The 10144-nt window shown below is 37.7% G+C and overlaps 1 protein-coding gene across 1 annotated transcript in view; it reads right to left on the bottom strand.

The window, feature by feature from the left end:
• LOC107565591 (tight junction-associated protein 1) overlaps positions 1–9860 on the bottom strand; it is a gene marked incomplete at its 5' end in the record, with an annotated part of 21933 nt that extends 12073 nt beyond the window's left edge. Inside the window, 3 exons of the mRNA XM_016250852.1 lie at positions 1220–1327; positions 4853–4882; positions 9768–9860. Of these exons, the coding sequence (XP_016106338.1) occupies positions 1220–1327; positions 4853–4882; positions 9768–9860 (231 nt within the window). The remainder of the gene's footprint in view (positions 1–1219; positions 1328–4852; positions 4883–9767) is intronic.
• Positions 9861–10144: the final 284 nt, after the last annotated feature.

Genomic DNA, 10144 nt, shown 5'->3' with positions numbered 1-10144 from the left:
ATCATTTCTGGAATCTGACAGTACACTTCTGTGAAATCTCAGCACAGATCCTCTTCATGCAACTTTCAATTTTCAGCTCCAGGAGTTATCAATCCCAGTAACACTGCAGCTCTGACAACTCGAGTCCAAAACGTGCCTCAAACACAAACACACACAAAGCTCTGCTATCGCACGTACATTCAGTTCCTCCAGCTTGTCGATAGTGTTTTTGGCATCCACGAGTTTATTCGTGAGCTCCACTATCTCTTGATCCATGGTTTTCTTGTCTCTTTCCACTTTACGGAGCTGTAAGGAGAAAAAGGACATTCATATAAACTTTAACGTAAAAGGTCTCAGATGAGGTTCAACCTCTCTCTCTTAATACAAAGAACACCAGTAGCCATTTTTGGTTTAGGGGGGGGAAAAAACACAAAAACATGTTTTCCTTCAGTCCTAAGTACATTGCTGACAATGCACCAGCTGCAAAGAAATAGTAATTAATAATAATTGTATAGCATGAATGCACTGTAAGTCGCTTTGGATAAAAGCGTCTGCTAAATGCATAAATTATTATTCATTATTATTATAATCCAAAGAGCCTGGAAATGTGGTTGAGGCACAGTCCATGGGGAAAACAAATAAAGCAGGTAAGGAAACATATTGACGGAATCTCATTGAAAATAAGCATCACTTTCCCTTGGCGTGTCTCATTCTCTGTATCTCAAACATTTCTGTCCAATTAGCTCGGTCTTTGAAAACCAACCAACTTTACTTACCCTCTTGTGTTTTCAAACTCAAAATCTATTTTATTTTATATGTTCATACTGATCATATCTGCCAGAAAGAAACAAGAAGTCCATATACACTACCATTCAAAAGTTTGAGGCTGGTAAAGAGTTTCATTGTTTATTGTTACAATATTAAATACAGTTCTGGCATGAAACTCTAGATGGCGCAGTCCGATAGGTCTAACTCAATCTGACCTAATGACATCAATATCACACGGCACAGCTGATTGGTTCTCTTCTGTATCGGTAGCCAATGAGCTCGCTGCTCAACATTCAAATATATGACTAGTGCTTGCCGTAGCAGTTGCAGCTTGCTTCAGAAACCCTCCACCTTCCCCAGCTCCACCTGTATAGATCTGCTAATCAATCCCAGTAACACTGCAGCTCTGACAACTCGAGTCCAAAACGTGCCTCAAACACAAACACACACAAAGCTCTGCTATCGCACGTACATTCAGTTCCTCCAGCTTGTCGATAGTGTTTTTGGCATCCACGAGTTTATTCGTGAGCTCCACTATCTCTTGATCCATGGTTTTCTTGTCTCTTTCCACTTTACGGAGCTGTAAGGAGAAAAAGGACATTCATATAAACTTTAACGTAAAAGGTCTCAGATGAGGTTCAACCTCTCTCTCTTAATACAAAGAACACCAGTAGCCATTTTTGGTTTAGGGGGGGGAAAAAACACAAAAACATGTTTTCCTTCAGTCCTAAGTACATTGCTGACAATGCACCAGCTGCAAAGAAATAGTAATTAATAATAATTGTATAGCATGAATGCACTGTAAGTCGCTTTGGATAAAAGCGTCTGCTAAATGCATAAATTATTATTCATTATTATTATAATCCAAAGAGCCTGGAAATGTGGTTGAGGCACAGTCCATGGGGAAAACAAATAAAGCAGGTAAGGAAACATATTGACGGAATCTCATTGAAAATAAGCATCACTTTCCCTTGGCGTGTCTCATTCTCTGTATCTCAAACATTTCTGTCCAATTAGCTCGGTCTCTGAAAACCAACCAACTTTACTTACCCTCTTGTGTTTTCAAACTCAAAATCTATTTTATTTTATATGTTCATACTGATCATATCTGCCAGAAAGAAACAAGAAGTCCATATACACTACCATTCAAAAGTTTGAGGCTGGTAAAGAGTTTCATTGTTTATTGTTACAATATTAAATACAGTTCTGGCATGAAACTCTAGATGGCGCAGTCCGATAGGTCTAACTCAATCTGACCTAATGACATCAATATCACACGGCACAGCTGATTGGTTCTCTTCTGTATCGGTAGCCAATGAGCTCGCTGCTCAACATTCAAATATATGACTAGTGCTTGCCGTAGCAGTTGCAGCTTGCTTCAGAAACCCTCCACCTTCCCCAGCTCCACCTGTATAGATCTGCTATGAGGTGATTCATGTATGCTATATGGGGTTATTTCATGTATGTTCATGTATATGTATATTTGCAGCAGCATGTTGTGGATGCAGTGGCAGTAGGTCTCGGTACTTGCTCTGCAGCAGTAGCAGCAGCAGTGTAGCAGATCTATTCCGCCAAGACCAAATACATTAACATTGTCATGTACATTACCATTTTAATCCCTCCAAGAGTTGTCATGACAGAAATGTCCGTTTTAATTTTTGAATATATTTTAAAATGTAATTTATTCCTGTAATGCAACGGCTGAATTTTCTTTGATGCAAAGCTTTCAGTATCACATGATCCTTCAGAAGTCATTCTAATATGACGATTTGCTGCTCAAGAATCATTTGTTATTATTATCAGTTGTTGAAAACAGCTGCACTGCTTAATATATTTTGAAAACCGTGGTATATTTTTTTCAAGACTCTTTGATGAATAGATAAAAAGTTTATTAAAAAAATGTAAGATTAGCATTTGAAATAAAACTTACTTGGTAACATTATAAATGTCACTTTTGATGAGTTTAATGCGTCGCTGCTGAACAGAAGTATTAATTTACTGACCCCAAACTTTTGAAGGGTAGTGTAAGTCATAAGATAGCTTTGTATGAAAACATTTTAAAATGATGGTTATTCACGGTCATGATCTTCACTGAACTGGAACAGTGTATATGAATAATGAAGAACTTCAGTTAGTTTTCTTATACAGCAACATCATATTCCTTCAGAGGACCTGAAACATAATGCACACATCATATAGAATATTTTTATGCTACTTTTACTTTTTTTTTTGTCTCAGCCATGGTCAGTATAAGCTGTTGAAGATTTTTCAAAAAATTGTCCTTTGTGTTTTATGGAAAGAATAAAAGCATCAGACAGCCAGTGATTGTGGGCTGTCTTACTGAGGCTGAGACTACAGACAATTACCACTCCAGCTACGTCTACATGCATAAAATGTCTTCTGTCTGAGTTCAGTGGTTTTCTAATTCAGGAGTGAGAGTGCTGTCTGAAGACACTTCACTCCTGCTGTGATGGCAAAGTCCGAAATGTCTTTGTACTAAAATGTCTGAACAAAAGCTCTTGAAAGAACTTTAAAGAGGACATACTTAACAGAAGCTCTGCTACTTAAGACACACTTCAGCCCTGCCGGCTCTTGGTTTAAGTGGAGACAGAGAGATACAAAGAGAGACACTGAGGAAAAAGTAGACAGAAACTGTGACCCTTAATCTGGAACTTGGCATGTCCATAACAAAGCAATTATCTTTATAGTCACTGTTTGACTGAAGTGAACAATGTGGACCAATAAAAGAGAGTTAAGGAGGGGACAGCCTTTCAACACAATGCAAAGTCCACATGTAACAACGGCAATGCAACAGCCAGTATAATGCACAGCACATCTGATGGAAACAGGGATAGAAAGGAGGGAATTTGATCACATTAACAGCTGCATTGACATCATCCAAAGTTGTAGTCAAGTGGTCAAAATGCCAACAGTGTCTGCGCTTTAGTGTTACTCTAAAAGGTTTCATAATTGACTAAAGAATACATAATTTATTTAGGAAATATATACCCGTATAACATAATGTGTCTGTCCAACTGCAAAAGATGCAAAATTATCATTTGTAGCTATTAAAATATCGATATACTGAATATTGTTAATTAACAGCAACAAAAGTTTCCGCTGACAGCCCATTTATGTGAGCAAAACAGAGCAAAGTATATAGTAGGGCTCCGGAAGTAAAAGTCCTATTCTTTTTTTTTTTCATAAAGAAAAAAAAAATCAGCAGTAAACGTTTAAAGAAAGTCCTAACATGAAAAATATTCATAATCATGTCTAATTACACAGTTCCCCATGAAGTACTACACTACCCATAATCCTAAAGAGAAATCAACCAATCATGGCAAAGCATTACATTCACTGTACACTCCCATAAAGATCTGACAATCAAACCTCTCTACACTCTCAAACTATTTTTATGTTTGAGTACTTTGTAATAAACATTGGCTTTATACATTGTTTTTAAACAATGTTTTAACTGTTTCCAAACTTAATCAGTAGTTTTATAACTCATCACTGCTGAAACTGAAGGTCTTCACAACAACCTTTCAAAATAAAAACTTTAATTTGGAGAAACTGTGACAGAAATATGGTTTGGGTTGGTAAATGAAAGTGAGCGGTCTGACTGTTGAGCTCTGCCGTGATTGGTTGATCTCTCTTCAGGATTAGGGGTAGTGTAGTGCGTGGCCACTGTTATTGAACACTTCACTAATGGACTTAGAAAAGGGATTTTATTACTCACTTTCACACAGAATGGCCCAACAAATAGTGTTTCTATCTTGGAGTGGCCTTAAATGCTGTAAAATATCATTTGTAATTCATTCATACTCATGAATATTTTATTTTCTTACAGTGTTTGCTGTGCATTTTAACCACTTTGTTAAACATTTGGACTGCACTTTATGGCGTGACATCTATCCCAGAATCCCCCTGTCCACATGCACAGACACGGGCATGGCCACAGCTATATCCAGCCATCTACTACAGGAAGAGAGGAGAGGAGACAGGAAGGAGATGCAATGACTCATGGGAATGATATCTACAGCGATACTTATTGGGAGAGCAGAGACAGACAGAAGGAAATGAATAAATAGAAAGAGAACGCAACTGCGTAGACCCAAGTTTGACTGATGGCAGCCTGATGATGGTGAAGATGATGATGAAGAATATGGTGAAATACCCAAAGTCACAAGGCAGCATGAGGGGAGAGGAAAGGGAGAAGAAAGGTAAAGAGAAAGATAATTTTGTGCTTATTCTTATATTTCCATTAACCTGCATGTCTGCAAGTATTAAATGAGAGAAAGACAAGTACAGACAAGAAAGAAAGAGGACAGAAAGATAGAAACTAGTCATGAGAAAGACACAATATATTTGCACACTTCTGGATCACCACTTTATCATTAGTTAGAAATGATTAGAGCTTGACCAATATATCATTATGCCGATTTTGTCAGCCGATATGAGCCTGTCACAGATATATCGGTATCTGTGAATATGTCACCGATATGAATTTTTTTTTACAGAACATATAACGCAGATTAAATGCTTCTGAATGGTGTAATTACTTAGTTTGTCCAGCAGAGCACGCTCCATTCTTTGCTACTGGCGACTCAGGTCAGTGTAGTGTAGAGATGCGTGGATGAGCTCAAACTTCACCTGAGTCCGCTGCTTCAAATAAATTATCCGCCCGCCACCCACTCGCGCCTATATTTGATCGTCACATTACAATGATTCTAATTCTTAGTTTTGCATGATGATATGATGAATGGATGGTTAGTTTTTAACAGCAGATTCAGTGGCGTTAGAGCTGATCTGCGCATCACTGCACACGTCTGTGGCGCATACGACTCCACGGCCACCGGAGCTGATCGCGGCCACTCAGTCAATGCTGGTGTTTATACCGGCCGTGCCGCAGCCCACAACTCATGCTTATCACATCGGTCACATCACATTTCCTAACTGGACGCGAGCGGCGTGACAAAATACAATAGAACCCATTATAATCAGTGATGTTGTCTACACTGGATGCGGCGCGATGCGACACGACAAATCCCGACAGTAAACCGATGCCCCGTTCTATTTATGACGTGCTGACACAGAGTTCAAATGATTTTAAATGGTCGCTTTGTCGCATCCTGTTACGGCTAAGACACGGTGTCAGCTTAGTTTGTCAGTACAGTCAGTAACGTAGCAGATTAAATAGTTAGTATCTTTCTGGAGTCCAATAGACGGCAGTGCGGTGGTGGCTTGAGTCTGTTGAATGGTGATTTAACGCTACGTTGTCACCTAGTTGGAGAGACTTAATGCTAAAGTAATGCTAAACAGCAATGTCCCCGTCTTTCTTTTACTTTCACAATGAGCTTATCATGTTCGTTTGCTACATTAGTAGGGCCCTGTGATTTCCGCGATGCAGAAAACATGGACGGAATCGCGGAATTTGTCTTATTTTTGATGAACAAATAAAAAACAGGTCAGTACACTTATATCAAATCGTGATATAGACTAGTGTCTGTTAATATTAAACTGCAAAAAGACTATTTAAATACGAATCCTAATGTTCTGCATGTTCATTTGATTACCAGAAAATACACAACACAGAATTTGTGAAAAATATTATTCATTATTATTATTTAATTTTAGATGTTTACATTTGGAAAAGCTATGCTTCCTGCATAAACCTGCCCCTTTTGGATTGGCAGTAGCTTGCTTGCCCTACACAGTTACCTTGTTTATTTTCTTAATTCAAGTTATATATATTTTGTTCTATTTGTGTTTAATTTATTTATAATAAGTGAACTTTACTGTTCAGTGCAATGATGTCAGACTCAAGTTTATTGTTAAATTGTTAAATACCCTGCCTCCATTACATAGGCCTGTTTGTCACATCCTTTTAAGTGTTTGATCACCACATTTGAGTTATCATTGCAAAAAATGTATATGTATATATATTCTGTTTATGTATATACTGTATTCTATATACAGTACCTGTCAAAAGTTTGGACACACGAATGGGAAGTTATTCCATAATATCGGTATCGGCCCCCAAATAACCCATATCAGTCGGGATCTAGAAATGATTATTCTGTAAAACTTAACTACAATTAAACCTGTTAAAAACAGTTTTTGGTAAGTGAAGTTGAGCTGAAATAAAGCTAGACAGAAACATTTATCAAGACAAACTTTGATGTTGGCTTGAGAAAGACTGACCAGTAGTTGAGAATAGAGTAGATATATTTTATAGTTTTGATTTTGAAGAGAGATGAATTCTGCACTTAATTTCAAACAAATTTCAATTCTCTCTCTATGCTTTTCAATCATTGTTGAATATGCTGTATTAACCAACCAGAAACGCGGTTGCAAATCTAAACTGAAAACAGATTTCCACATTCTTGCTGCTTGCTGATTGTATTTGGAGATGATTTCGCTAAACCAGTACTCTGAGTGAGCTCGTGTCCTGAGAGCACCTACGGTGAGACATGATGGGCCCTTCACTAGGTGGAACAGGTCGGCCGGGATAATCCCCGTGTCCACGACGAGAGATTACTGAGCAGAATGCCACCTGTTTCACCAGTGATTGGCAAAGCTTTATGCAGAGGTCATGGATATGAGATCTCACCAAGCAGAACTAAGACACCGCTGGGATTTAATTGAAAATGAACATAAATCATCAAGAGCTAATGCTATCCTTATACACACATGGAGTCTTCAGATGTGATTAAGAGAGAGCGACTCGTTCTGAAGTTTTCCAGTCCTGCTAAATTACTCTAGAGATAATTTTGCAGACCACCTAAGAGTGATAAAAGATTCCTAAAATAACTTATTATAGATGCATGTTTGATTCAATTTTCATTTGAGCGAAACTGGAAAAAGGCAGTCGGGGGAAAATTTACATTCATATTGGTTTTAATAAAACATGGAATCCTTTAACAATTTATTACAACAACCAACAGCAGTTTCCAAAGATATTTTAATGAATGCATCACACTGAACACAGGACGGCCGGTTTCTGTGATGCACAATCACATTCAAATAATCTTTCAATCGCATTCATCCTAACTGAATAACATTGTCGGGGGACGACTGCAGTCTATGACAGTTATTATGATGTATTAGAACATCCAGTGGGAATTGTTTTATACTCAGTGAAGAAAAAGAGGCTTAGGGACAAATTTGTACATTTATTCAATCTTTAGCTTTCGATGTTGTTGTTTTTTCCCCGCTCTCGATTGTTCTCAGACAATTACTTTGGCTTTGTTTGAGTGCTAAAGCACAGAAAATTTTCATCCAAACAAAGCTTTTATGAAAAAAACATGCTGAGTTCTGTCTACTACCAAATCGCCTGACTGATCCATCAGCATGGCCTTAACTGTGACAATTATGACCACAACCAGAGTGGTCATTCAGGGACCTCTACATTTCTTCTTCTTTTTTTCTTTTTTTAAAAAGCAAAAAACATCAATGGCAAATCAATCTTTTAGAAGGGAGCGGAATCTGCTTTGATTTCTTGTGACTGAATTTTAAACCGTACTGGAGTGGCAAATGAATGACAGCACGACAACACTGAAGTATCATGGGTCTTTTCCTGTAGAAATGTTTTATAATTTAAAAATGAATACATTTAACATTAATGCTTGAAAGGCTTTGATGCACTTAAAGGGACAGTTCACCCAAAAATGACCATTCTCATCATTGTTTCGATCTCAAGTCATTCTAAACATGCATGACTTTCTTTTCTGTGCAACATAAAAGGTGCATTTTTGATGAAAATCCTGGTCACTCTTCAAATGTATGTAAATGCAGGGATGTCAATCTCCAAAATACCAAAAATGTGGTATAAATGACTCTTTTGAAGCTATTCCGTAGCTTTTGGAGTCCTTTTCGGAGGTTGCCAGCTCTTATTCAAATTATACCTCAAATCTAACACATTGAAAAGATAAATACATTATTCAATGTTAGTGGTTGACAGATATATCACCAAGGCTGATGTATCCGCCAATATTTATTAAAAATATTTGGCATATTTGGTAAAAGCTGGGACGTTTATTTTGACAGCGACAATTAAAGATTACAAGGGACATTCAATTAAAAAAATTATAAATAAATAATGATGTGCATGTATAAATTATTTATAACTGCAATATTCTATACAAAAAATAACTGTCCATTTTGATTTTATTGTTACTTTAAATTGTGTTATGTGATCTATATCGGTTGACCTATTCATAATGTCTTCCACAGCAGTCAGGTTTGGAACGACAAGAGAGTTAGTAAACAATGATTTCTCATTTTTTCGCATTCACTTTTGGGTGAACTAATCCTTTGAGAAAAAAGCAGAACTTGCAAAAATCCTGGATTCTGTCTGATGAATGTAAAGCGCATTATTTGTTAAACCACTCGCCCATACATTTATTGTAAACGTTCTCAGTAAAGTAACTGGCAACAGCTGAAATGTTTAGGAAAATCATGATAACAGGACTGTGCTCATACACTGTTTTATGCACAGCAGTGAGATGAGAGCAGTGGGAAGTGACTATGATCGTCTATGGCATAATTATTGGCCCATCACAGCTCATCTATGAAGGCAGGGTCCAAAATGAACATCCAGAAAGAGCTAAAAGTGAGTCAGATTTGGCTTTACACTTGGCGAGTAAACAAAACTCACAGTTGGTTTGTAGCAGAACTGCAACAATTTAAAACACAATGCAAGAATAATGGCGTTTTTATCTCAAGTGTGAATCAGAGCAACACAATTACTGTTGCTTGTCTTCAAACAACAATTTTCCCAGTGGAAAATTAACTTCCTGCATGCATGAGTGGCATGAGGAATACTGTTACTTGTTTGTTAGTCCCTGGAGAATGAAGCAAAGCAAAAGGTTCCTCAATTACAGTTCATAATACTTGTGACGAACTGACTGAGTGTGGCATCGTTAGGGCACACTGAACAATTAAATGGCAATTAAAGACATCAGTGTTTAAGATAAAGGACTTTAGAAAGGGAAAGTGAAGTGGAGTGGAACGGTTACCAGGGCGTGAAGTTTCTCCTCCAGGTCTTGATTAGCTCTCTGAGATGCCGTGTAGCTGTTCTGCAGTCTGCGGGGGGAAAACAAAACAAATGTATGTCACTGTCAGGGTATAAAGCTATATCCAGATGTTATATGATATATGCTGGTGCGGTGTGGCATTGAGTTGGGAATATGGCATCAAACAACGCAGGAAACAACAGGATTTCGCTGCTGTGCTGGGAAATGCTACTGCATCCTGTCAGCTCTCTGAAGCTCACTAGAGCTCGCCACAGCTGAAGGCAGAGGTACGGCAGCTGAAGAAATATTCACAAGTTATTGCAATAAGAAGACCTTATATTTCAAACGCAGAGTTGTAAGAGTGTGTCTGATATTAAAGT

This window comes from Sinocyclocheilus grahami, unplaced genomic scaffold, assembly GCF_001515645.1.
Source record: "Sinocyclocheilus grahami isolate Dianchi unplaced genomic scaffold, SAMN03320097.WGS_v1.1 scaffold1010.1, whole genome shotgun sequence".
Lineage (NCBI taxonomy): Eukaryota > Metazoa > Chordata > Actinopteri > Cypriniformes > Cyprinidae > Sinocyclocheilus > Sinocyclocheilus grahami.
This window is presented reverse-complemented; position numbering and strand designations above follow the sequence as displayed.